The 27,526-nt window shown below is 41.2% G+C and overlaps 2 protein-coding genes across 5 annotated transcripts; one reads left to right on the top strand and one right to left on the bottom strand.

Annotated features, from left to right (window-relative positions):
- The first annotated feature begins 2,874 nt into the window (after positions 1-2,874).
- PMPCB (peptidase, mitochondrial processing subunit beta) lies at positions 2,875-11,068 on the top strand. 2 transcript variants are annotated; one of them, XM_053977127.1, is made up of 13 exons: positions 2,875-2,979; positions 4,376-4,516; positions 4,790-4,876; positions 5,350-5,479; positions 5,840-6,038; positions 6,703-6,782; positions 7,347-7,459; positions 8,096-8,239; positions 8,720-8,880; positions 10,150-10,235; positions 10,311-10,399; positions 10,606-10,681; positions 10,777-11,068. In XM_053977127.1, the coding sequence occupies exons 1-13, from the start codon at positions 2,890-2,892 to the stop codon at positions 10,839-10,841; spliced, it is 1,461 nt and encodes a 486-aa protein (XP_053833102.1). In that variant the 5' UTR covers positions 2,875-2,889; the 3' UTR covers positions 10,842-11,068. The 2 variants fall into 2 exon arrangements, with proteins under 2 accessions (XP_053833102.1, XP_053833101.1); XM_053977126.1 differs by having other exon boundaries at positions 8,717-8,880.
- On the bottom strand, positions 11,020-27,433 carry DNAJC2 (DnaJ heat shock protein family (Hsp40) member C2). Of its 3 annotated transcripts, none has more exons than XM_053977123.1 (17): positions 27,339-27,433; positions 26,597-26,787; positions 25,950-26,025; positions 24,161-24,259; positions 21,782-21,923; positions 20,550-20,630; positions 19,755-19,820; positions 17,890-17,981; positions 17,668-17,789; positions 16,723-16,872; positions 16,362-16,450; positions 16,206-16,275; positions 14,457-14,641; positions 13,125-13,225; positions 12,063-12,170; positions 11,641-11,795; positions 11,020-11,140 (listed from the first exon to the last, which is right to left on the bottom strand). In XM_053977123.1, exons 1-17 carry the CDS (start codon positions 27,403-27,405, stop codon positions 11,066-11,068), a joined length of 1,869 nt encoding a protein of 622 aa, XP_053833098.1. In that variant the 5' UTR covers positions 27,406-27,433; the 3' UTR covers positions 11,020-11,065. The 3 variants fall into 3 exon arrangements, with proteins under 3 accessions (XP_053833098.1, XP_053833100.1, XP_053833099.1); XM_053977125.1 differs by having other exon boundaries at positions 26,597-26,698; positions 27,339-27,357; XM_053977124.1 differs by lacking the exon at positions 27,339-27,433 and adding an exon at positions 26,922-27,037 and having other exon boundaries at positions 26,597-26,698.
- Between the last annotated feature and the right edge of the window lie 93 nt (positions 27,434-27,526).

Below are 27,526 nucleotides of genomic sequence, written 5' to 3'. Positions count from 1 at the left end.
AGCAGGCAACTATTTATCTATCATGCTGATGACAAGGACATAATTTATATAGAACTTCTTTAAGCCTTGGCCTTTCTATTCCATTGTTGCTTGAAACTGGACACACAAGCATTATAAAGAAATGTCTAATTTTCTCCATCTGGAAGCTGAAGATAATACTACCTAAACTAGAGGGATATTGTGAGCCTTCCTTGTTATAATAGCTCATTTCTAAATAATCTCTTTGTAATAAAAAAAGTGTTAAAACCATTTAAAAAGTAGTCGTTTATAAAAGTTTAGTGGTGAATATTTACATATTCAGCTTCTACTGTTGGAACACCAGTATTTGTTTTATTTTATTGCATTTTTAGCTGGTTAATAAGATTTCTGAATTTAGAGTTGCATCTCTCTAATGAGCTTTGCTGGATGCTAAATTTTAGATTACATTTACATATAAGACACTCCTATTTTGCTAAGTAGGAGACATGTTATGGGGATAATCAGTTTATCTTAAGCTGTAATTCTATGTCTAGCAAGGATTCAAATTTATAGGATGTCTAATGGGTTACTGAAATCTGGTAAAACATCTTCGAGATAAATCCCAGCATATGGGATCAGTTAGATCTAGCTATAAAATGGAACAGAAGCTTAATTTTAATTTTCAGTTGCACAGTTTGGTGCTTTGCTTTTTTTCTTTTACAACTTGACAGAGCTCTATCTGAAATCTAAAAAATGTTGGAACTGGATGGATCTTTTGAATATGCATTAACTAAATGGGAGAAACAAAACCAAAAAAAAAAAAGAAGTAGCTAGTTTCATGTAACGTTAGATTTTCTATTCCATGGAAACTAATTCGACTCCAATGTAGATTCTCTGCTGAAAAGATGTGCATGCTTTTCAGCTACAAGATCCTTCTTACATAGGCTATGTGGGCACTAAAATAGTACAGGCACCAAAGGGCAGTAACAATTTCAGTAAGAGATCTACAGTTCCATATGTGGTCAAGGCATCATTGTCAAATTAGGAAGCACCTTGTTTCTTGGCATTTAGGTTTATATTTTAACCTTTGTGTTAACAACGGTATCACTTTCATTTTGAATTGTATGCAATGTATTGTGCTTTGGGGGTTTACTATTTTTATGCAATTACAGTCTTGTGACAGAAACTGGACAAGCCCAGCTGCAGGACTAAGCTGCTGTTTAAGCACAGAGCTTAGGAACTGGCAATGCAAACATTTTAGGGCAGTCGGTGCAATTTCATGCTGAACTGCCAAGGGAGTAAGAAATTGCCTATATACACAAAATACCCCCAAAAAGGTATACATTTAAAATAGAGTGAATTTTTCTGAAACTAGTCCGTGTTTTGGAGCCTGAGAAGCTAAATCTCAGAGCCTTCTCACACTTCAGCATCTAGCCAGCCCTGGAACTACCACCAGTCCCCAGTGTCCTTTAAGATTCACGGTAGATTTTGTCACCTAAAATCTGCACGTGACTGATAATGTTTCAGGGGGAAGGGAGCAACACTTCTGACAGCTCTCGAGAATCATCTCTGAGTAACAGGACCTTGGCAGTTTCAGGAGACATTCCGTTTCATCCTGAGCAGAAGCATCCTCAGTTCCCACCATTTTCATCCTCTTCCCTTTCATCAGAAACATCCGCAGTTCCCACCCTTTTCAACCTCTTCCTCCAGATCATGTGCCAAGATCCCAGCTTCCTTCCTCTTCTTGGAGCAGGCAAGACGAGGAAGGTTTGTGCTATCTGTAGAGAGGCTGAGGGTGTCAGAAGTACTGTGCTACTATCTGAGGTATTCACGGTTAGGAAGATGGTACCTAGAAACACTGCTTTCCCCCAGCATAAGAAGTAGATTTCTTTTTTAAAGTAGTTTTTTGTTTATTTGCATTGTGTCACTTAACATACTATGGGGCAAATAACAGAATTTCACCCTGGTTTTCCTTAATTTTTGAGATAATGCTTGATTAGCCAAATGAAAAGTTGCTAAAAAATGTAATAAAATTAACTACCAAGTCAAAACTGAGCACTGCTTCTTGAATGTCTGTACCTATTTATCTACAGCCATACATTCCGTACGTGCTCAGGAACGATCTTCAGCACTGAAATGAAGTTGCTTGCACTGGTACACTTGCAGAACTTTTCCCAGCCCAAATCTGGCTCTTGTCAAGTAGCATTCCCACGAGCCCTTCCCAGCCGCTGGCAGCAGGGAGGGACCATTCCCCGCAGTTTGGAGTGCTGTGTCTGGAGCTGAGGCAGTTCACCAGCGCCGGCACGGGCTCGGCGGAGCGCTGAATTTACTGCTGTGCACGAAGCCCTCCTGTCCATGACAAGTGTCTCAGCTCTGTTGCATACACTGCTGAGAAGACTCCAGGTTATTCCAGCCTCGGGATTTCCCATGTCAGAGCGCGTCTGTCCCGCAGGAAGCGCAGCGCCCTCAGCCAGCCCTGCCGAAAGGGCCCGGAGCAGCCGAAGGAGCCGCAGCGCGCGGGGATGTGCCCGCGGCAGCTCCCGAAAGCAGCGCCTTGTGTTTGCTGAACCTGGCCACAATGGAACACCGGCAGGAAAATGCTTTCCTCACCTGCGCTGCTCTGGGGCACTGAGGAGAGCGGGACCATTAAAACCAAGCCCCAAGCCTGCCAGAGCTCCAGGAGCGCTTGGACAACGCTCTCAGATAGACGGTGGGATCGCTGGGCTAGTCCTGTGCAGGGCGAGCAGCTGGACCCGACGCTGCCCGTGGGTCCCGTCCCACGCGGGACATTCCCCGACTCCCACCTCTCCTGGGACGCGGCAATGCAGTTTGCGCTGCCCCGCTGCGCCCCCCGGCGGCGGCGGATGGAACTGCATCGCGCCTGCGCGCCCCCACGGCCGCCCGCCCCGCCCCGCCCACTACGGTGTCAAGATGGCGGCGTCTGCAGCGCGCTCAGCGGCCCGGCGGCTTCTCTTGCCCTGGTCCGCCCGCCTGGTGCGAGCGCCCGGCGCGGCGCAGCGGGTGAGGCGGCGGGAAAGGGAACGGAGCGGAGGGAGGCGCGGGGAGCGTGGGCGCCGCGGTGGCTCCGAGCGCTGGTGCTCGGGCTGACGCTGAGGGGACTCGGGGAGTTGGAGGCCGTGGGGCGCGGTGCACGCTGGGAGTTGTAGTCGCGGCGGCGGTGCGGTGCGCGGCGGGAGCTGTAGCAAGTGGTCAGTTTGCGCTGGTCAGGAGGTTTGTGTGTGGCAGCTGGTCCGCGGCTCTGCAGTGTGACGAGGGTGTCAGTGAACTGGAGGTGTTCAGCAGGGATGAACTGGGCTGGAACATGTGCCCTGCGAGGAGAGACTGAGGGTTCGGACCTTGTTCAGGCTGGAGAAGCCGTGGCTTCAGCTGGACCTGTGAGAGGAGCTGAGAGAAGTATCTGTGCCAGCACCTAGGAGAAGGTTGTTAGGAAGATAAAAGCAGGCCTGTCACAGTGGGACACGGTGGCAGATTGAGAGACAGTGGGCGTAAGTTGAAACAAGAGAGGAAAAACTGGGTATGTGGCAGTCAAGCAGTGGAGCAGGCTGCACTGCTGTGCAGCTGCACAGAGCTGTGCAGTTTCTCACCATCTTGGGAGACTGTTAGTACACAGTGCAAAAAGTCCTGAGCAAAGTGGTCTGACCAAGCTGATCCCCCTTGGAGCAGGAAGTTGGACTAGAGACCTTCAGAGGTCTCGTCAAACTTGAATTGTGCTGTGATTACGAAATAAGTGAGTTTTAAGAGATCTAACCTATTCTAGGAGGAGAGTGGTTGAGAGCTGGATTTTGCACTTTCATGTTTAGGGTAGTTATATGGGGACGGAAATCTTTGTTTCTTTGAAACATTTGAAATAACAGTTTTCGAGACAGCTGTTTGCTTGAATTTGGGATACATATTTGCAGTTCTTGTTATTGAAAAACTGCAGTAAGCTTCTCTTCTTTTCTACCTCGCTCTCATTTAATGTGCTTTGACTGCCACATGATTGTGCTGCTCTGATCAATGGCTGATGGATCTGCAGTCCTGGCACAGGCCCTTGGGCTGTATCTCAGTCCACTTTAGGAAGCTGGGAGTACCCAGGAGTATTCCAGATGGTAAAGGTCCTGCAGGCTCTTGCTGGCAGAAGTGGGAAACAAGTGTGTCTGGCTGATGAGAGTAACAGCTCCTGTGTCAGATTGGAGGGCAGTGGATGCATCTCCTCACTTGTAGTTATCGTCAGGGATTGTTTCAGATTCAGGTTACTGCTTCCCTTATGTGAAGTAGTGGTGAATAGCAGTCCTGAATTCTTTCCCTTATAAATGTGTGCTTTGAGAGATGCTTAAGTTCAGCAACACATTTTTCAGAAAAGCATCCTTGGATATAACTAAACAATCTGAGTGTGACTGATGATTTTCCTTTCCAGTGTGTGCATGTTGGAACAGGGAGGCACACAGTTTCCAAAGCAGCAACAGAAGTAATCTTAAATGTCCCTGAAACTAGGGTGAGTCCTTTGGAAAATGGCTTGCAAGTAGCTTCTGAAGACTCTGGACTCTCAACATGCACAGTAAGTAACTTACAAAAGGAAGGGTTTTTTGTATCTATTCCTGTGTGTTCATTTCCTTGTGGAACTAAATTGCATTTGCATTTCAGTATTTATTAGCAAGTGTTCCTAGAACTTAAGCCAGGACATAGAAGTCTTAAGGCTTTTGTAGATTTGTAATTAAATTTTTTGTGAATATCTAAATTTTCTTTTCCTTGAAAACCTGCTCTGTTTAAGGAAAAAGCCATAGCAAAGCTATTAGCTGGGAAAATGACTTTTTTTTTTTTTTTAACTGAGGTTGGACTTTGGATTGATGCTGGAAGCAGATATGAAAATGAGAAGAACAATGGAACTGCTCACTTTCTTGAGCATATGGCTTTCAAGGTGAGTGTGAAGATTGATGTAGACGTTTATAATGGATTTTTAAGTTACTTATCTTTAAAGATCAATGATAAAAACTTTGTTAGAATTGTATAAATAAATTTTCGAAATTGAAACAAGAAAAATAACATGGACAACTAAGACTTTGGTTTCCATTAGAAAATGAAGCTAAAATCATAGTTCTGTGTAAGTGTTATACAACTATATGGATTACACAGATCTAATTTTTAACTCACTTTTACCTTCTTACAGTAGTCTTAGAAGACACACAGTCACTCTTTAGCCAGCTTTTTACTTTCATTTGGGAGCATAGTAGGATTTATATCTGACTTTCAAACTTGCAGAGATTAGTATGCCTGTTTAATTTCCAGAATACATTTTCTTTCTCTTGATCATGACTTTCCCAAACAAGAAGTAGTAATGATGAGCAGATGAATTGAAGGGTCTAATGTGATTTTCTTGTTGTTCTATTTCAGGGAACAAAAAAGAGATCTCAGTTAGACCTTGAACTAGAGATTGAGAACATGGGGGCTCATCTGAATGCGTACACGTCCAGGGAACAAACTGTGTATTATGCAAAGGCTTTTTCAAAAGATTTACCAAGAGGTAATTGCTTTGATTAATCAGAAAAGCTGCAAAGAACATGCTTATCCACCTTCCAGTGAGATGACACAGAATGATGCTTTTGCAGTGTTAGAGTCCCTTCCTTGCCCAGTGAAAAGTCTGTTCTTGAACTTCACAAGAATGTGAGAATACAGGTTTGGAAAGGAGCCAGCAGGGAAGCTTTTATTTGAAATATTTTTCTCTTCAGAGTCCCAAGATAAGATATCTTTTGGACTTCTCTCGTCCTGTCCCCTTGCTAGTCTTATTAGCACTTGCTCTTTGAGGTGGGTTTCACTTTTGGAACCAGATTTTTCTAGTAGTCTGAAAATACTTTTTTTCATTTCCATCTCTATTTGCAATTAGCTGTGGAAATTCTTGCTGACATAATCCAGAACAGTACCCTGGGAGAGGCAGAGATTGAGCGTGAGCGAGGAGTTATACTTCGAGAGATGCAAGAGGTTGAAACCAATTTGCAAGAAGTTGTCTTTGATTACCTTCATGCCACAGCCTACCAGAATACAGCCCTAGGACGGACAATTTTAGGACCCACTGAAAATATCAAGTATGTCCAAAACTATGTTTGTCTTCAATTGTGTCGTAACTTTTTTATATTGAGAGACTTACCTAAAAATGTAGAGAACTGTGTCAGATTTAATTTTTACACTGGAGGGCAGCTGAAATTGCACTGAATATAATTTTAAGTATAACCCCTGTATTGCCTTAGTTTCCCTGTAGGCGGGTATCAAAGTGTATGTGAACTTCAGATGTTCCCTGCATGACTTTGGGTATTTTTGCTGTATTTTTCTCCTGTTTCTTATAAGTATATCTGGCACAAAATTGGAAATACTTCTTTTTCCTATAGGTCACATGTTAGGCATTATTGTAAGCACACAGTGTTTGCACTGCTCTTTCAGCATTTGTTTGGACCAGTGCAGATCAGAGGACTGCTAAATGTGCTGCTTTCAAAGGAAAGGAGATCATGAATGCATCCTGTCTCCACCTGGCTGAGTTGGAATTCTCACTCCTTCTCAGGAAGCTAGAAGAGCTTTTTATTCAGTTCCTATTTGCTTTTTAGAAAGTCACCCTTATTTTAGCATTCTGCCTCTGCTCTGAACATTGGCACCACTTTTAGTTGTTTTGATAATTGTATTGTTACATGCACTTACCTCTTTTTACTCCAGTAAACTTTACTGACACAGTAGTGCTGTCTCCTTTCCTGTTTTTAGATCCATAAACCGTAATGACTTGGTGGAGTACATAACAACACATTACAAAGGACCCAGAATGGTCTTGGCTGCTGCTGGAGGTCAGTATGGGATACTAACCCTTGATCATGTGAAAGTGCTTGAAACCGTGGCCTGAGTCTGTGGGAACAACATGGTGAATTACCCATTGTTCAGGAGGTCCTGTTTGTTGTTGGCCCTGTGTAGCCCTCTTGTGTTTTGTGCATTCATACCCTTTGAGCTTTTGTTCCCTTTTCCTGTCAGTAATATTCCAGAAACCTTAAATCAGGAATAAGTGAATTGGAGGCTAAAGTCATTCTTCCATGTGGGCAGGAAAAAAGGGTCTTAGAAGGTGTGAAGAGGGGAATAGCAAGGAATGCAGAGGGAAAGAAGTAACACTGAGGCTTGAAAGAGAGCAAAGAGCTTGATTTGATGTAGTTTTAATGGAAGGCTGTTAAAGAGAACCAAGAAAGGGGAATTGTGATGATCTTGCTCTATATAAAGGGAATGTGGGAAGAATCCAAAAATGGGGTATTAAAGCAGGGGCACAAAAAATTACTGCTTGGTTGAGTCTTTAAACTGTGCAGCAATTGAAATTAACTGTTTACAGAGTAACATCACAAAGCATGTGAAATACCTTTCTTCAGGGGTCTCTCATGATGAGCTACTTGACCTGGCAAAGTGCCATTTTGGTAACTTGCCATCTGCTCCAGAAGGAGGACTGCCACCCCTGCCACCTTGTAGCTTCACAGGTAGTGAGGTAAGCTGCTGGGTGGCTTTTTGAGATGACATCATCTGACATCATCATCAAATCCCCTGACATTTGCTCTCTGGTGAGGAGAGAGGGCTGCTCTGCCACAGACTCAGCACATGAAAAGGTTTCTTGCCCCCACTGAGAGCAATGGAGTAGCTGCTTTCCAAAGCAGTACTTCCCATTCTTTCTTGGACAAACCTCACTGCCACCACTTTTTATGCTTCATCACTTCCTGGAGGAATACCTTCCTTATTCCTGCTCCTACTTTCCTTGTATCCTCTTGACTACTTTATTGGAGCATTTCCACCTGTTGAGAATCACTCATTTAAAGGATGTGGCAGAGAACTGAGGCATCCGTGTTCTAGTCCCATCTCTTTTCAGATTTTACAATGTCATCAGATTTCCTTGCTGCTGGTAGTCATAAAATAACTTGTAATGCTTCTCTGTGTATGTTGGCAAAGTGATCTGAAATTGCCCCAGGTGACACCAGTTAAGGCTGATGTTAAATTAATCTTCAAATGCTTTAATTTTAGTGCATGTTTTGTAATCCAGCTGTAATGGAAAAGTCTGTTTTCTGTTATTTAACTTGCTCTCTGCCTGAGTGTGTACAGGTTGCATTAGAGCTGCTCTGCTGTGTTCCAGATTCGGATAAGGGATGACAAGATGCCTCTGGCACACCTGGCCATTGCTGTCGAAGCAGCCGGCTGGTCAGACCCCGACACAATCCCACTCATGGTAGCCAATACTCTGATAGGCAACTGGGATCGGTCCTTTGGAGGAGGAGTGGTGAGTGAACCTGCAAGCACTGTCCTGCTCTTAATGAGGTTGGTGGGATCTCCTGACATGGGTACTGCCAACACAGAAAAAGGGATCCAGTTGTGAGTCTGAGAGAGTTTGTTAGGATCTAGGAGAATCTTAGGAAGTGGTTCTAAACCACCAAAATAGAGGTGACTTGAGGTTTGCCAGACCTCATGGAAAGGAGGATGTTTTATACCTGTATGTCATCAGAACCTGTGGGTATCAGTAATTAACTATCCCTTTCTTGAACCTAAGTGTCTTTATGATTTTGGCTCAAATCTGGGGTTATTTTGAAGTGTGATATTACATGCAAGGAAAGAAACGGTTGAAATGAAGGGCTGATAATTAACCTTGTAGCTACTACTGCATATTCTATCATCATTGAAATGAAAATGGGAAATCATGGAGGTGACTAGTAAACTTTCAAAAAACTTCATGGAGTAATATGTTTTTCTTTTGCCTCAGCAGAATTTGTCTAGTAAACTTGCTCAGATTGCCTGCCATGGTAACCTGTGTCACAGTTTCCAGTCCTTCAACACCTGCTACACTGACACAGGGCTGTGGGGACTCTATATGGTCTGTGAGCCATCCACTATTCAGGACATGGTGCACTTTGTTCAGAGAGAATGGTAAGCTACCAACTGTTTCTCTGAAAAGATTGTTTTTAGTATAGAAATACAATTTAAAAATAAAGTATTTAAAGAGAATATTTTTTCTCTGCTTGGGCTCGCCTGGGAACAACAAATGCATCAAATTCTAAACTTTGGCACCCAAAGCCAAGTCCCAGCACTCAGTTTTTGGCACCCTTACTTGGAGTGAATAGCTTAAGACGTAGGTTTCGTTTCTTGTATGAGAAAACACAGCAGGGATTTTTTTTTTTACTGGCAAATGACAGAAGTCATGAAATTGTCAGACGTTTTAGTATACTACTCAGTCACTGTACAGCCTGCGAGCTGCAAGTGTCACCACTGAAAGAGTAAATATTTGTAGATGAGAATAATGAACGTGCAATTACCAGACAGTTACCCCATCTGCAATTGCTGCAGTTGCTGCACTTGATGTATCATGTGCTGGTGTTAGAAAGCTCTAGTGAATACATTGGGAAAGTTGAGCTGTTACATATGGAATTTTGAAACTTACGATTCTAGACAATATTAATTAATCTGAGGCTTAAATCTGTATTGAAGGTCCATGGCTGCAACTGTAAAGCTTGAACTGCAGATGCTATGAAAAACACATATATGTTATTTAAGAGCACTTGATTTAAAGTGGGTGAAGTTAAAACAAGTCTTGAAAATGAGGAGTTTCTTTAATCACATAAATCACTTCTTATATACCATTATTTTATGAGATCCCTGTTAAGTTGTGGAGAAAAAGGTTATCACTTTGACTCTCTTTGCTGCAGCTTAGCGCCAGGGAAGATACAGACAATTCCTGGGACAAGAATTTAGTGTTAAGCTATTTAATGCATCCCACTCTCACAAAATGTTCCACAGGCAGTGTGGCAAATTAGTATCTTACCAAGAGATATGGAAGTAATGGCTTGTCTTATAGCTAATTACCTGTTCTCTACTTGCTTGGCTCCTATTTCTTAGCAACATCCATTCTCAAGATAACAAGTACAGACTACACTTGCCTCAAAATATTTATTTAATAAAATGAAATACAGCTCTTCTAAGAAAAAAAGCTTGCTCTTGGGTACCTTGGTATGTTTCCAAAACTCCTACTTTTAGGCTGCTGCTTTGTATCCATGGCTTGTTTTCCAAGCTGTCTTACCAGTTTTGTCTACAGAAAAGTAGTGCCTGGTAGGTGCAGTAATGCCTATGCACCTCCTTATCACAGGCAATCATGTGCTACAGACTACTATTTAATGCCTTTGGATTTAAACTGTTTTTCAGGATACGACTTTGCACAAGCGTTACAGAAAATGAAGTAGCTCGAGCAAAAAATCTTCTAAAGACAAATATGCTGCTACAACTTGATGGTGAGACTTATGAGAACTTTTTATTCTTTGTGGAGCCGTAGGCTGATAACTGAAGCATTTTTTCCCTTGTTTTAGGGTCCACACCAATCTGTGAAGACATTGGAAGACAAATGCTTTGTTACAAACGCCGAATCCCAATTCCAGAACTTGAGGCAAGGATTGAAGTAAGTAGCACTCATGTTGTAACTTTTAAAAGGCTGTCAAGAAAATTACTTGCTGCAGAAAGTAACAATGTAGAAGTTGTATTTTTTTTTCCGCTGAGAAAACTTCCAAGTGTTTTGTTTCCTGCTCACTTGGATTATACAAAATTAAGATCAGAAATGGTTTTAAGATGGGATTGTAACAAAGGTGCCTCTTTTACCCCTTTTAGGCTATAGATGCCCAGACTATTAGAGAAATCTGCACAAAGTACATCTATGATAAGCATCCTGCAGTTGCTGCCGTGGGTATGTGGTATAAGTTTCCCTATCCTCCCATAACCCCTCCAGACCACTTGCTGTGAGTTAAGCATGTGTCATGGCCAACTTTCTTTAACTTCCAGGTCCAATTGAACAGCTTCCAGAGTATAGCAAAATCTGCAGTGGCATGTACTGGCTTCGTGAGTAGTGAATAACAAGAACTTCAGCATATTTTAGCTTTAAAAAAACCAAGAAAACAACAAAAAAACACCCAACAAAACAACTACACCCCTGTTTAAAACTTTGGAGTTGCTTTTGAGAAGATTAAAACTCAAGAACCAGCCCCTCCTCTGTTTCTGTATAATGAAAAAAGGAATGGAAACATGTACAGTATTTGCATTTTTATTATAAAACAAGGATTGTCAGTAAGAGTCATTTCTTGACTTTAGTAGCATTCATCACTTGTTCTTGAGCAGCTTTCTTTGCCTTGACCATTTCCACAAGTTCCTGAAGAGAAGGCGGGGGAAAAAAAAAACTTAACATGTAACTTGTGAACAATGCTGTGGTTTTGAACACTACATATATTCACTGTGAAACACTCTAGTTCTCAACATAATGAGAAATCTACATAGTTTAATGCTGTAGAGCAATTTCTCTTGGAAACGAATCGATTAATGCAAGGTCAATCCTTGTATACCAGGAACTTTACCTACAGGAGGCTAGGGATAGGACTTCACCATCTGCTAGAGCTTGCTGTCAAACTATAAAACAAATTTACTAACACAGACTTTCCTTTCCAGCTTCCAGAGCCACTATTTTCACTGAGGAATATTTAGTCCTTACTGCTCTCTTGGGGTTGAGTTACAAAAATGAAAGAGTTTCCTCTAAGGTTCCATCATTTTGCTTGTGTGAGATAGTGCCTCTGGGAGGCCATGGAACAGTAAAAGCAAAGGATTCTCTCCAGACCTGGACTAGTGCCAGTCCCAGGAGGAGGTGAGGGACCTTACCTTATATCGTTTCATGCAGTCTTTTTTTGAGCGGCCTGGAACAGCTGCTGCTATTTTTTCCCATCTTTCAGGAGTATTTACTGGATAAGTCTTCAAAGCTTGTTCTAAAAGTTTTTGTTCTTCTGTAGTCCAAGGGGATGAATCTAGAGGTGATCCTGTTTTTAAATGCAAAAATGACAGCAAGAATAGTTATTTTAAAAAGAGTATAGAAAATATTGTAAAACCTATATAGTTGATTTAAAATCCATGAAGTTTTGGGGTGTATTGTGTGAACCAGAAACCCTCAAATCTGGCACCAGAGACTGGATCACTTACTTGCTATCAAAGTTTGTAAGCAAATCTTGAGTAAGTTCTGGGTTACTTTCTTCCTAAGAGACCCAGGGGAGAGAAGTGCACAAGAAGGGCTCCCTTTTCACCTTTACCTTCAAATCGTTCTGAGGGGGCAGCACTGTCCATCTGAGGCACCACACCATGTTCTTTTTTAAATTTGTCAAATGCTTTCTTGTTTATGTCATCTTTTTGATGAGGGTCTATGAGCAACAGACATTAAAGAGAATAATTACTGCAAGAATATTAAATTCAGATGTAATAATAATAGTAACATTCTGTAGCAGATTAATTACAATAATCACAAAATCATAAAATCCAATTTCTACTTACTTTAAAATGACTCTAAATAGGTTGGTTGATTAAAAAAAAAATTATTCAGGGTCCAGTAAACTTTTCTCCGAGTGTCAGATTCTCCAACCCTTATCCTGCTTTATAGTTCTCAGAGGAATACTTGTTCCATATAATCTTAAACCTGAATCTACAACTTCACCAAAATCAAGAGGGATTATTCTCTCAAGGGCTGTGGCACAAAACTCATGCATTGCCCAGGTTATGACCATGTCGGAGAGGCAGGAAAATCCAGGTGCTCCTTGTGCCACCATGTGGTTTGTAATGCAGAAACCTCTTGAAAATTTAGTGGGTTTTTTTTCCATCTGTAGTGAAATGTGTAATTTCCTTGCAACCTTATTCCAGAGCTCTCTAGGCTTCATTTTTCATTTTTATATTCATTTTTGAAGAGGAGATGAACATTCATTTAGGTGTCTTACTCTGGTGCTGGATTCCATTAATTTTTTTAAAGAATCTCTAGAGCTTCATCAGTTCCATTTATTTTAGATGCCTTCCTTTGTAGGGAGCTTTCTGAGAGGCCCATATATCTCTCTCTGAGCCCTGGCATTTCATGTGTCCCAGACATCAGAGCATCAAGCTACACTAAGAGTTTCTGAGAGTTGCTTGTGAGGTGCTGACTTACAAAAGAGCCATTAGGATGAAAACACTGAATCACATAAAAGCTTCTCTAAATCCTCCATCTGAACTATATTTCTTTTGGGGCTGTACAGAGCATTTTCTCAAGAAACACAGCTCCAATCACAGAAAAGTCAGTTGCACAGAAGCAGGCAGACCATGTTATTACAAAAATAAGGTAATAGAGATACCAAGCTTTTGGAGACTCTTTGCTTTATTGATGACATCTTTCGCTGTTCGTTTTATTCCAGTAGTAGAGTGCAAGTTCATATAATTGGCAATAACTTCCCACCTACAGTAAGAAGAGAAAGGATAAATCACCATATTACATAATACCTTATCTTCATATAAGCTATGGTCAAGCTCCTGTACATATTTTTATAAACTCCTGAGTAAGTTCAAACATACGTAAATATGTGCAAAATCCCAGAGTAGCCATTCTGGAAAGCTTTCAATTACTAACTGAGGAATTCAATCAGCTTGGGTGAACAACTCGGTTCGCAATACAGAAAAAGGATGGGGTAGAATGTAGGTAAGTGCAAACCTCTAATCCTTGAAATTCTGCTTAACTGCTGTTATCCTGAATTCCCTAAACACCTCTGGCATTAAATACTGCAGGCTGCACTGAAGGGCTGAGTAGTTACTAATCCTATGTCCACTGCACCCCAGAAAAATGCCTGAACATCAGGTAAAGGGGCTTAAACAGGAGACAGCTGGAACAGCCCTAGTCCCAAGACTACTCCTAGTGGATTCTTAGGAAATGGAAGGCAGTATGTACTGCTGATCAGACAGGAGCCTTGAGGACTGAGTGCTGAGCTGCAGAAACAGGCACTGGTATCATCTCCATGGAGTATGGCAGCTATTTTTTTTTCAGTAAGCATCCAAATTTTGTAATGGATGTTTGAAATTTTTGTAATCCTCAATGGAAGAAGGCATTTCATTCCTGGGAAAAAGTATTTAAAGTGTGCTCCTGTTCTTGCTTAGCAGTAAGCTGAGTGCCAGTGCTGCTTTCTGTAAATCTTTCTGTAAAATCATTCCCTTTTCCTCTGGCTCTCCCCTGAAGAAAGCTGGTGTGCTTAACTCCTATTTTGGGATATTTTCATTCTACCACGTAGAGGAGAAACCAGCCTCACATTCATTGTGGAGCCCCTGGAAGTAGCTATTATTCCTACCCAGCTGCACCCCAGTCATTGGTGTGGTTTTGTTCTCCACTTTAAGGACTGGAGCCTACCGTGGAGTAAGCCCTGTGCAAATGGGCACCTCAGCACCACCCTGGTAATGGACTGAGGCACAAATCTGGGGGGAAACAAGATACAGAGCCAGAGCTAACTCCAGTGTCATACAGAGCATGGTACCAAGGAAAAACAAACCACTGGCTGCTTTCGAGTCAAGGAAAAGGAAGATGTTTAGGAAATCCCTATACTGACAAAGTACTTGGGATGATCTCAAAATATGTTTTATTATGCTTGTTATTTAATTAAAAATTGTTAGTAAGGACTTTTAGCACCAAACCTGAGAAGTACCTTGAGTTAGTCCCTGCTGGAAAGAGGTTCACAGCTTTAATTAACAGCTGTAAATCATCCTCTGGCCAATTTTTGCTTCCCCCTCCACCGCCAGTGGTTGACTTTTCTGAGCTCTTTGTTGCTTGGCGCATACGAGCTTCTGCCTCTTCTTTCTCTCGCCTTATTTGTTCATTTATTTCTTCTATCTAAAGATTGCAAATAAGCATTATTTATTTACTTACTGAATTACTGTTACATTTTACAGTGACACAACCCCCTCTCTGAACTTCCTTTGAACCTTGGATTTTGCTTAGTTTCTGTTCTGTATATTATATGTAAGGAAACAGAGGAGCTTATCTGTTCCAGTATTTCTCTTCATTCCATGTGTATATTTTTAGGATTTAAAGATTAGGAGTTAATAGCAGAAATCCATCACAGGTTCACTCGGAAATTAAATGAATACCCCCAGAATTAAAGCAAAAGTTTTCAACCTTGCGTGAATGTCTAGGCTAACACTTGACTTAGAGGGACAGATCCACAGAAGTATTAAGACCAGTGAGGGCAATTAAACACCAATGTTGAATACACCGATTCTCAAATCTTCCAGCCTCATTGGTATTTAAGCCTGATTATGTCAGTACAGCCGTAGTAACGGAGAACTTTTACGTTAGAATGAGCTCCAGATTTTAGTTACTAAGTGTGTACTCAGGGTTAGAGGGCCATGTGTAGTTTTTTAGCAAGCAGTAAAACTACTTAAGTTAACCCACTGCACATTTTTGTAACCTGTAATCACATCTCAAGACTGTGGTGTGACACATCTTTAATCATCTGCTTCTGAGTGGGCCCAGTCCAATCTTGGCAATATTAGAAGAGCTGTTCACTTATGGCTGTTGGCAGGATGCCCAACAGCAAGAGCAAGAAATCTATTTCATAAAATCTTCCTAGCAAAAGGAAAGTTATCTGATAATTTTTAGTGGAATAGTTTTAACAGATAGAAAGGGGACTGCCCTGCATTTGGAACACCCTCCTGGAGAATGGAATATTGAATTCAGTCCCCTGTAGATTAAGAGGCATTTTGGTCTTAAATTGTCTGATGAGTAAACCTGACCCTGGGATGGGGGCAGATCACATTCCCCACCATGGAAAAAAGTTCACAGCTGTGAATCCACAGTGGATGAGAGAAAGCACTCTTTCTGCAGAACGTAGGTTCAGCTTTTTGTTCAAATGGCTTTTCCCTGATGGCAAACATAGGCAGATCCTTGCTGAGTGTTGGTAAATTTTGATTCCATGTGTCTTGCATTTCCCATTCCTTGGTATCTAACCTACCAGCCCTTCTAGTGACTACAGCCTGCAGCACACACTTAAGTCCTTTTGTGGATCTATCCCCAAGTCACGGACACTAGACTAGTATTTTTCTTGCATAAGAGACTGCCCTCCATCCTCAAGGTAATGCTACACATTGTTGGGCAAAATGAAATTCCTCTACTGTTTCTGTATACTGTACAAGAGGTAGGTTTTGTGTTCTTTACAGATAAAAATGTAATTTTTACAGATAAAAATTTTTTTCTTGGCTGGCCCTGTTAATTTGACCGGCCACAAACTGCACAATGTAAAACGGAGCAGATCCCTCTGCGTGTGGGCTCTGAAAATCAAGTCTTTGTGTTTTAACAATCACGATTCCACAGCAGCTATGCTGTATCTTACTTCACTTCAGACAGGTTGATTTCACAAATTATTCTGTTATTTTGATTCAACGCTCAGCATAATTACCTGTTTTACTACAGCCGCCTTTCCTCCTTCCCTTGTTGTAGATGTAAGTGCTTCATTCAAGCATTGCAGACTAAAAATAAATTATTAAGTTACAATGGAGAGCTAGTAGAAAGATGGGTATCAAAAGGAGCAGAAAGCAGCAGCAGGAAGACTTACCTTGCTAGCTCAAGACGATCACAAAGCTTTTCCACCTCCTCCATCATTTTAACACAATCTGCCTCATTATCAGAAAAGTAATTCCAGTTCTGGAAGCAGAAATATATGTTCTACAAAGTTCTTGAACTTTATTATTCTATTCCTTCAGACAAAGGCTTAACACACAGCATTCTTCAGCCACTGCTGTGTTTAGACCTATTTGGTCAGCCTTACTTAGATGCATATGAGTTACGAGTATGTGTTTTAGTATTTTGGTTTTTTAGTAAACCCACTTTCCATACCCATTTCCAGCCCTAAGAACAAGCAAACACAGTAATTTGTCTGATGTAACCTGTATTTCATTGTAATAATAGTTAGATACCTTGCATGTTGTTCTGAGTTTTTGCCTTTCTTTCTTGATTGCTTTCTTCTGTATCTCTTTTTCCTTTTTTGCCACTAATGCTTGCTGCCTAACTTCTTCTTCCTCCTTTTCTTTTGCTAACCGTGCTGCTTCTAATTCTGCTTGTCTTTGCTGCAATCAAAAGTAAAAAAATCATCCAAGTCACATTGTTACAGGGTCATTCAGTCATCCAATGTCAAAATGTGTTGTTTCTGGTTTGGGTAGAGTCTTGTTTGTATGTTTGGGGGTTTAAAAATGCATAATACTTTAATGTTTGGTTTTCCAAGAATTTTGAGGGAGATGATGAAACATACACCATTTGGCATTAAGTCAAGTACTCACCGTGAGGACCCTCAGTTTATAAATCCTGACTTCCTCTACAGCAAAGATAACTGTACATAATTTCCTAGTCCTGGCTCAGGAGTATAAACTTTATGGTCCAGTATTTCTCCTGCATCATTACTGACATACTTTGCAGTGTTCTAATGTCTTTTAAGTTACTTTTTTGCACCTTACAGTTACCTTTCATTCCTGTACTTTCAGAGCCATCTTTTCCAAACTGTTCATATCAAGTATGTTCTGTTACCTCAAAACACTTCATACCAACTAACCATTCTCAAACCACATGCACAAGGCAAGCAGACACATCCATTTTATGCACTTGATGCTTGCCTTGAAACCAGAGGAAGTGTATGCAACAAAAGAACTCAGTTTTCAAAGGTGTTTTGTTTCAGATCTGCATTCCTTATTTCCATCTCGTTCTCAGAAGGCTGCCAGCCTTGCCTTGCCTGCTGCACAGGCGTCAAAGACAACACATTTTTGAACCCCAGTGCAATTCTATCAGTAGCCTTCTGACAAATCTAGAACCTGAAGCAGCAGGTGTGAATGAAGCAAAGTTTTTCAACCCAAATAAAGTACTTCACTTACTTTTTCTTTTGCCTCCTGTTCTTTTCGTTTTGCTTCTACCTTTGCTTTCTTCTCTGCTTCCTTCTTTGCCTTTTCTTCCTCCTTAAATTTCTTTATTCTGGGATCACAGCTGTATGCATTGTCTGGCAGAAGAAAGGAAGCATCATGTACAGAAGAAAAGCAGAAGACTTCCACAGTTAGTTAAAAAATCTCTCTATAAAGAACAGCAGTTTGTGTGCTCACCAACAAGAGTCCTAATTCTGTTCATTTCTTCTTTTTTTCTCAATGCTCTGGCAGCTCTGTTCTGCTTTTCAATCCACCTCCTTTCATCTCGACTAAAAGGGAAAGCATAGTTCAGTGCTAATGCTTTACAGTGCCACTGTTAGAAATTCATCAACAAGCTTCTTAAATAGTTTCCCCACACACAGATATTCTTCTGTGAATACTTCAAAAATAGACTTCAAAAAATTAAGTTCCAGGCCCTGAGCTCATGTACAAAATGCTAAATGTTTACATAGTTATATAAACCTGACAAACCAAGCTGCTTATCTGTCATTGTAGGAAATGAGATCATGGACTTTATTTCCAAAACGCAATCCACTTGCTTACCTAACATTAAACTCAAGCAAACCAACAGAAATGCTAGCATAGGGTTTAATTAAAAGACAGCAGTATAAACAATGCCACAGTTACCTCATTTTGCAGAACACAGTTTTTCAGAACATAGTCAAGTAAACCCATCTACACAGAAACAACACTCTATGAAGTAGCATGATACTCTGGGTAAAGTCATGCTAGATTCACTCGAGTAAAATACAGCTCAAGTTATAGATGGGCTGACTAAATAATCTGAAATATCTACCGGTGCTGTCAAGAAAGAGGCAAATTTTTAGTGGGGGTCTATAGCCTCATCCACACAACCACATAGAGAACAATAGAGGGGGCAGGGAAGTTGGAACTGTGAGGTATTCAAAGCTCCTTCCAACCCAAACCACTCTACCTCAGAACAAAGAAAACAATCCCCATAACTGAGAAGGAGACTACTACGAGTAGATTGAAGCTTTAAAACATGAGCAACATCACCTTTGGCAAAAAGGGGTAGCAAGAATCATGACCATCTGAACAGCAGCTGTAATGTAGTTCTCTCTCCTAAGTACAGCAGACTAGGTACCATTTGCCTAAACATCTTTGAGAAAGGACACTAACGACAGGAATGAGCAGAAAAAAAGAGCTGTGCAAATAATTCAAGATTGTTCCAATGAGAAGCCAGAAGTTCATCGTTGTGATTTACCACAAGCACAACTGATAGGGAATTGATTACGGTGCCTTCAGAGAAGGCAGGAGAGAGAATAGTGGGTCTGATGAGACTCAAGAAATTCAGTAGTAGGAAGAGGCACAAGAGAAGAGAAATCCCTAGCTACAGCATAAATATGGCAGTTTTTAGCACAAAGAAAGCCAACCACTGAATCTAAATACAAAACTGATTTCTAGCCAAACTTGTAAGAAGAGATTCATATGATGCAAATTATCGTCTCACAAGGATTACTGAGGTTGTATCCTGTGAAATGTGTGTTAGACTAAAGTTCCAACTTGAACACTCTGTGTTTGTAACTGTAGGAAGGATAAAAATGAAATGTATTTTCCAATGTGACATGGTCTGAGTAATTCAGCAACTATCACTACATCAACAAATACATAATTTTTAGCATCAAGCCATCAGAACTCATCTCTCCAAATTCTAGGAAGTATCACTTTCTCAGTACAAGTTAAAGAGGGAAATGATACCTGCATGCTCATCCACTCTGTCCTGGCTCCAGGTTCAACCTGTGCTTGGAACTGGCAAGAATTGCAAGTCTGGACTTAAATGAACACACATTTCAAAGCCCCTCAGATATACCTCTTTGAGGCAAGCAGGAACTACTTCAATTACATGAAGAAGCTCACAATAAATTCAGTTCAAGTCCATGACTGACCCCTAAGCTGGGAGAGTGGAATTCAGACTTTGCTCAGCTGCCTTTCTTCCTATGACTTACAGTCTAAGAGAAAGTTGGAAAATCTTGCTGTATCAACCTCTCAGTCTCCTGTCAACATTATTTTTACTTACATACCATTCTGCTTTTTCTTTTTCCTCTTCATCTAAATAGGAAAATTCTCTCCAGGAATCAAAATTATACCTAAAGTAAATTTAAGGAAAAAAAATGAATGAAAAAACAGCGAATCTGTTAAACATCAGCTACCTTTTTTACTGTTTTGTGTTTTTAGGCAACGGTACTGCTGTTTACAATTTATAATACATAATATACAATTATACTGCACCTACAGTGATTCCACTGTGTTAAGGCAAAATGCAGGATATGACTTACACCTCTCTGTACTGTGGGACATAGTCTACTTCAGGATAGCATCAGTCTTGGCCACTCTAAATGTCTACAGCTGTCTACGCTTCTGTCATAGGCAGTGGAAATGCAGTGCAGTCAATAGAGTTCAGAGAGAAATAAATCTTTATGTGAGCACCCATATTTAGCAGGTAAGGCAAGCCAAAAATATGACTGACTTTTTTGGACTAAGCACACTTCCCTTTACTAGGGGAGCTTAAACACCTAAGACATCTCCACTAAAAACACAGGTTAGGTGAGATAAACCTGACTTCCAGTCTGCGGGTCAGCTCAGTTCTCAGCCACCATAGTCAGAAATTCCCACTGCAACCGTGAATTTACAAGTGGGTTTAGACAGGAGAAAGCCAGCTCAGTTTGTGGAAGGCACAAACAGCTGTGGGGTAATTTTGTGACATCAGGAGGCTGGGACAGCCCACAGCGAACAACCCACACACCAAAGGACTGCAAGCCCTTTATATTGCATGTCTTGAATACTGTGAATAGAAACAGAGGCATCAGCTGACTTACCAAAAGGAATAGAATGCATCTACCTCCTCAAATGAGGAGTTCATGTCCCCAAGTTTAGGTACATTTTTCTTATTTGACCACCTGAAAATGCATGGATATCTTCAAGAAATAATATATACAATCTTTATAACATAGCATTTGTTAAGTACAGAATCAAAATCTGAGACTCCTCCCACCAACACAGAGGGGGCACCAGGAAAGAGGAGCAGAACAGGAGAGTTCCTCCTAAGTATCCTCCAGACTGGTCTTTTTGGGTGAGTTTCCCCAAAAAAGCAACCTTCTCCTGCCTGAGTGCCTCTTGCCTTGTGCCTCAAGAAGACCTGATGGAGCACAAGCTTTGTAGATACTCAATTCTCCATACACATTCTTCTGGTAGAGAAGCTTACAGAAAATGGAAAGAAAGTGCTCTGTGAAAAACTCAGCTCTGTGGTAGGGTACAGGAAATCTCCCAGACATTTTAATGGAGTACAAGGGAATAATGCATACTTTGCCCCCCACTGCATTTTTTTCTAGGGAAATCTTCCACAGGCTCTAGAATTTGTTGTTCCATGACACAGCATCAATTTCCATTGCAGAGAAGGGAAAAACCTCATCTGACAACCACAGATCCAGGTCTGAAGTCTATGGAATACTTGATAGAAGATTCAGTAAGACTGAATAGTTTACACAATAATTGTTCAGGATGTTGTAAAGTGCCTCATGCAATGAAGCACTTTTATACAGGGAAAAGTTGACAGATTTCTATTGTGACAACCTTAATACCAAGTTACTTGCCAACCATGAATCAAATGCAGAAATAGTCACATAGTGTAAGAGAGAACCACCAAATATTGATAGTCACAATTACCTTCTCTTTTAACCAGCTAAATCATGACTGTAACTACTGTCTTCTGTTAATGTCTCACTCTCAGCAGAAAATAATTTAAAAAAGGAATTTTTAGTCAGCAGCACACAAACATTTGGTATTGTAAGTAATTTTAAGATGAAACAATGAGTTGTACAAAAAGAGCAGAAGGTAATAGGAAGCTGAGAAATTTTTTTTTAAATTTCATGGGGTAAACTCAGTGCCATCAATCTGATAGTTCAGATTATTTTAAAATGAAATAATTGCAACTATTTTAGTTGTATTACATTTCTAGCAAATTATTACATTCTTGTTACAAACACAATGTCAAAAGAGTTTGCAAATGTTGATTCTCCAGCAACAGCAGAGGCAGTCAGACATAGCTTACCTGGCATTTCTTTCAAAAACTGGTGAGAAAACTTCAAAGAAGTTTTCTTTTGCTTCACTTTTGGAAGGTACAGAGTTATCAAAAGTTGGATCTATGCTGTTAAATGCTCGTCGTTTCACAGGATCAGATAATATTTCATAAGCTGAAAGTTACCAGACATAAGGTTGTAAATGTTTAAATAGATATTCTCAGATCTGTGTTTGATCTATCTGTAGCATTCTGTAGAGCTCGATATTTAATTATTTTAGTGACACCAAAAAGCATTGCTGTCTATTCCTGTTAAACTAAGTAGGAGGAAAACATTTATGAAAAAGAACATATTTAACCATTAAGATGTAATAAAACACATAATACTTAATTTTTTAGCAGTAAATTTTGTTCAGACACTGGGAGTTTGGCCATGACATCTTCAGACTTTTATCTTACACTTGATCCTTGCAGATTAATTGACAAAATGGTCTACTAAGGCACTGAGTAAAGGCTGTCCCTATGTTCATGTGTTGTCAGAATGGGCAAGAACAGGAACCATTCATTAGAATTTTTGCAGGTCATGGTGAAGTTGTACTGAGTCTTGGATAGAATATAGAACTCCACACAAGCTTTCCAAAACATGCAAACACTCCCAGTTTTCCTGTTCTTATACCCCTGCAGCTGGGGAGCATCACATTACTAATTTTATAGTCTGGAAATCACACAAACTATAGCTTCTGTACTCTTACTTTTTTTCTCAATGAAGTGTAGTGTTTTACAATGACCACTATTTTTCAGTAAGAATGAAAAGTCAAAGGAATCAAATTTGTATTGCAATCATTCATGGACTTCTGTGCCTACACCCCTGCCAGAGGACACTACACCATGAAGGTTGGATGTAGGAGGTGATAACCTGGAGGAGACTTTGGTGCTCTGCACTTCTGTAAACTGATCTCACTGCACATGTCAGTGGAGAGAGGAAGGAATGACAGTGGCCACCAGTGAGCTGCCATCTGCCCTTTCCCTCTGGGAAAATACTTCCCTCCACCAACACTCCAAATGACCCCAATTATCCTGCCTCAATAACCCCCACACCATTTTCCTGATGCAGGAAATTCTGTGCACATCCATTGGTTCCTCTTCCATTTAAAAGATGTCCCTTCCACTTATAGATCCCCAGTTCTTCTCCCACACACTCAGTTCCCCCAGCTCTGTACCTCCCATGCATTCCTTTGTCTGACCAAGTTCTGAATCCAACCTATGTTCTCCCACCTTTCCAAGTTTCTCCTCCCTGTTTCATTACTGTTTGCTCCTACTTCAGCTCCCCCTTTCCTACTATTGCATTTTAGTCTTTCCTCCCTCCAAAATGCTGCCTGGGAGCATAATTCCTTTTCTTTGCTACTTTGTGCTTTCCTTTCTGTTTACCCCCAAACTTGGATTATAAGCAGTTAAGAGGGAAGGTTCTATGATATTTTGCCCCATGCATGTAGAATACAGAGCATATTTCTGAATTCATGTGCAGGTAGTTCTCATCATATATATCTGACAGGACTGCAACAGAAAAACTATTTCCTTTGGCAACCTTCCTTCTTCTGACAACTCCAAAGGAGGCTGAAAACATTAGTTTGTCTAACATAGCTCACATTAACTAGTATAAGGAGACATTCAGAGGAGGAAGTTTAGAAGCACAAATTCCAAGATTTCATCCTGCTTCAACCTTACTGAGTGAAAATAATTTGTTTAAAATAAACGAAAAAGCCAAGCTCTCAAGCATTTCTGGAGATGTAAGTCATACACCTACAACAGCCCCCGTGGGTTTGGAATTGGCCAGCAGTGGTGTTCTGGGTCATAGAATCCTTAAAGTTGGGAAAGACCTCTAAAATCAGAGTCCAGCCATTAATCCTGCACTGCTGAGTCCACCACTAAGGCAAGAGAGAAATGTTATAAAATTGAGTTCACCTGCTCATCTGTGGGCAAAAATGAGCAGCTGAAGAAACTGATGACCTGGATCAAATCAACACATGTTCTGTTGTCAGAGCAAGCACATTAGAATTCAGATTTTCCAACTGCTGTTGGTGCCTGTGGGGAATTGCTCCATGGCTCACTAGTTTATCCCAGGTATGGGACCACCTCCAGAGGTTCATCTGTGTACATTGCTGCAAGTGTCACATTTTGTCACCAGCTGGCCCAGCAGCCAAACATCTGTCAGCTGCATTCCCATCCCACTTCTACCCACTGGGAAGTTACACCTAATGTCATCTATTAATGCAGTTTTCTAAAATGGAAAAATAACTTCTCCTGCTGTTTAGTCATTGACAGTTCCTTAAAATCCTAATGAAGCACAACAAATACATTTCTGATGATCAAGTAGATTGAGAGAGGATCTAACAAATGAGATCAATTGCTTACCTTTAGTTATGCAAGTGAAATAATCATTATCACCTTCTGCTATCTGTTCCCCTGCAGCTTTTCGCTTGTCTGGATGATGTTTCAAAACCATGGACTTATCTAATAAATAAATGCATTACAGTTAGAAATGCTTCATCAGAAACACTTTCAAACTACAAAGTAATACAGTAATTCCAACTGGCATTTCTCTAATTTGAAACTTAAATAAAAATACAAAGCAATCAGTCAGATCTGGCAGAAAACAGAAGTTAATGAATGTTCTTTGATTTAATACTACAGTTAGAATTAACATTATTTCATCTTTGCTGGGACTTAAAATACTGCAACTCAGAAACTCTATTCTACCTCAACATCTGAAGAAGTCTGACACTTATTCTGCTATTATGCCTAGCAAAGTGCTTTAGTATCTGTAAGTGTACAGTTAGTTTCATAACAGAAAAAAAAAATTAATGTAATTTGTTGTTTTTAATGAAAAACAAAATAGTTCAGATAAAATAAAAATTGTATTCTATCCCTTTATTGAAGTGCTGAACACTATCCAAAGTGAAATTTAGCAAGAAAGCTACAGCCTGTGAATGCTGCTGCACTTCCCCATGGCTAACACTGAGCAGACACACAGGACTTTGGGTTAAATTCTCCCTCTGCTCAGGCCTTGAATCCTAAGGCACAACTGGCACATACAGAGTATCTACTGAAGGTGCTACCAAGGTGGTCTTGGTGTTTGTTTAAAAGTTAAAAGCAAATTTCAGACCGACTTCTTTACCAAAAGATCTTGTCATATTGCCTTACAATGCACACTCTACCTTCTTGGCTCTCTCTAAAATAGCAAAGAGAAGATACCATGCCAGCAGTTACAGCACCCTGCCTCCTGAGAAACAAATCAGAACCCTTCTTAGAAACAGGAAAGCACAGTACACACAGGTGGGAAAGACTCACATCTCTACAGCACCATGGAATAGGTGAGTGCTGTCAGGGTTCTAAAGAGAAAGGCTCTGGTTCTTGCTCAGAAGATCAGTGAGACCACTGACCACCACCAGAACAGGTGCTGCTTTATTCCACAGCAGCAAATGCTCACAGTGGTGTGGAGCACCACTGATTTTCTGTGTAAAAAAAGATGGAAGTTCACTGACTTCTACCCATTTTCATTTGGAAGTATCTGGAGTGATTCTTCCTGCACCAGCACAGTTATACAGGCAATTGTTCACAAGATCCGTTCACAAAGCCATCAGCTTATCCCAGAGAGCCTACTGAACTATCTTCAGAGTCTTTTAAAATCTTCCTCCACTAAATATTTGCATCCTTCTAGCAAAGTCAAGCCCACTGCTTTCCAGAAATAAACTTCTGAAGCCCAACATGTTCCATTCCCATGCCACACTCAGACCAGTATGACCATTAGCAGCAGCCTTTTGTAAACATTCAGCAGCAGTAACGTGGCAGCTCAGGGGGGCTGCAAGGGAACCTCTGGGTACACACAGGGCAGGGAGAGCTCTATTCCTCTGCCTTTCCCTGAGCCTGACTGCAGACTCAAAAATATAGAAATGTAGAGTTACAGTCTCAAGGCTGTTGACAAAAAACAAAGGCCAGGAAACAGAGATGTGAAATTTTTCAATTCCCTAGATTTAGACTTCTGGATTTCAGAGCCGTGCTATGAATTTAAGATGCTGGTAAGCAACACAAATCAAACTTGGGAAACAATAAAAACCTTGTTCACAACATGCAGGTGTTTTCACAGGAAACCAGTTGTGTACATCTGAAAAAAAGGTTATGCTTATGAGGGAAAGGTACTTACGAGCTGCTTTGATTTGTTTCTGAGTAGCCCTGTATCGTATATTTCCCAGTCCAAGAACTGCATAATGGTCTTGATTCTGAGAGAAAAGAACCACAAACCCTAATAAACACTCATAAATACCTAAACCTAAAACACCACAACACATGCAGAAAACCAGTTCTCCTCCCCATCTCTTAAAAGTCAAGAGGGAGAATTCTTCCCTCTCTCAATAAACATTGGGAAAAGACTATAGGAATAACTGTCATAAATTACTGAATAATTACTGAATCACTGAATATCAATAAATGAAGCCACTGTCATAGAAATTCAAGTAGCTTAATCTAAATTGCATTGACTAGAAAATTCAGTTATTGGAAAACTGAATTGCTGTTGTTAATATTAAGACTGCCAATGTAACTCCAGAATAAAGGAGATGGTGACAGGGAGAAGAGACACTTAATACTTTCAGGCAATAAAATAAAAAGCCAGAGCTCAAAGCTAAGATCTTCTCCTGATGTGTTTGCCTTCACACACCAGATATTATGATAAGGGACACAAACTGATTCACATGGGTATAGGAGGGGAGGAGGGAGATCTTTAGCACTTGGGCATGGCATATAACCTTGATGGGCAAAACTAGTTAACAGTAACCCATATTGACTGGATACCTTCCAGTCCTTTGGGTCAAGGGTTTTTAACATAGGATATTCCTCAAGCTGCAGTTCTTCATCCCCCGATTCTTCAGAAAGTTCCTTCTCATCTTCTAGCTCCTGGAAAGAGGCAGAAACATTTATGTTTCTCCTCTTAATAAATGCTTCAAACCATCTTCCCACAGGTTCCACTTGACAGAGTACTGATGCTATAAGTAAAAACATAAAAGCAACTTCACCTTCCGTGGTTTACTTTTTTTTTTTTTTTTTTTTTTAAATTAAACCCCATCAAAACCCACACAAGTACAGCATCACAGATCGCTAAATCTTTGGCTCCACGTACACCACAGTGCAAGAACCAGCACACGTGCCCATCAGACGGGACCTCCCAACGCTTCGCCGTGCTCACATCTGGAAAGGTGCTTTCAAGTTAGAGGGACGCACGTGCCAAACAACATTAAACACCGTCCTATTGGCAACGGAGGAGGCAACCGCGGCAGCGATATTAGATTTGGATTGATCTTCCCCGCGTTCCCGCTCCCCCTTCCCAGGCCACTCCCTCCGGCAGCGAACCCAGACTTGTTGCTCGCACAGGGCTGAAACGATGCCGGCGAAGGCACAGCACGCGAGACGGAGACAATCAAAGTCAAATAAACAGCGAAGTTCTTCGGGACCGGTCGATTTCCCAGCTCCAGCGCCCGGGCGGGCGCTCCAGGGCGGCCTTTCCCGGGCGCAGGCCCCGCCGGCCCGCGGTACCTACCGGCCGAGAGCGGCCTGGTGACGGCCGAGCGCTGCCCGTCGGGCGCGGGGCCGCGCAGCAGCGCCATGGCCGCGGCCTGGGCCTGCCGCGGCACCGGCGCGTGGGGCGCGCACAGCGCTTCCGGGGCGGCGGCGGCGTGCGGCGCCATAAGCGGCCCGGCCGGCCCCGCCCGGGTCCCGCGGGCCCCG

Source organism: Vidua macroura, chromosome 5, assembly GCF_024509145.1.
Source record: "Vidua macroura isolate BioBank_ID:100142 chromosome 5, ASM2450914v1, whole genome shotgun sequence".
NCBI classification, from domain to species: domain Eukaryota; kingdom Metazoa; phylum Chordata; class Aves; order Passeriformes; family Viduidae; genus Vidua; species Vidua macroura.
The sequence above is the reverse complement of the archived record's forward strand: the minus strand, read 5'-3'. Positions and strand labels throughout refer to the sequence as shown.

Bases quoted from the DNA above. Each gene is read 5' to 3' on its own strand.
- PMPCB (XM_053977126.1), top strand. From the start codon at position 2,890: ATGGCGGCGTCTGCAGCGCGCTCAGCGGCCCGGCGGCTTCTCTTGCCC. The intron at 5,480-5,839 runs GTAATTGCTTTG...ATTTGCAATTAG, and splicing joins TTCAAAAGATTTACCAAGAG to CTGTGGAAATTCTTGCTGAC. The intron at 10,400-10,605 runs GTAAGTAGCACT...TACCCCTTTTAG, and splicing joins AACTTGAGGCAAGGATTGAA to GCTATAGATGCCCAGACTAT.
- DNAJC2 (XM_053977123.1), bottom strand. From the start codon at position 27,405: ATGGCGCTGCTGCGCGGCCCCGCGCCCGACGGGCAGCGCTCGGCCGTC. The intron at 16,276-16,361 runs GTAAGTCTTCCT...ATTTATTTTTAG, and splicing joins GATCGTCTTGAGCTAGCAAG to TCTGCAATGCTTGAATGAAG. The intron at 11,141-11,640 runs GTAAGGTCCCTC...CCTTCTCTTCAG, and splicing joins ACTGCATGAAACGATATAAG to GAACTTGTGGAAATGGTCAA.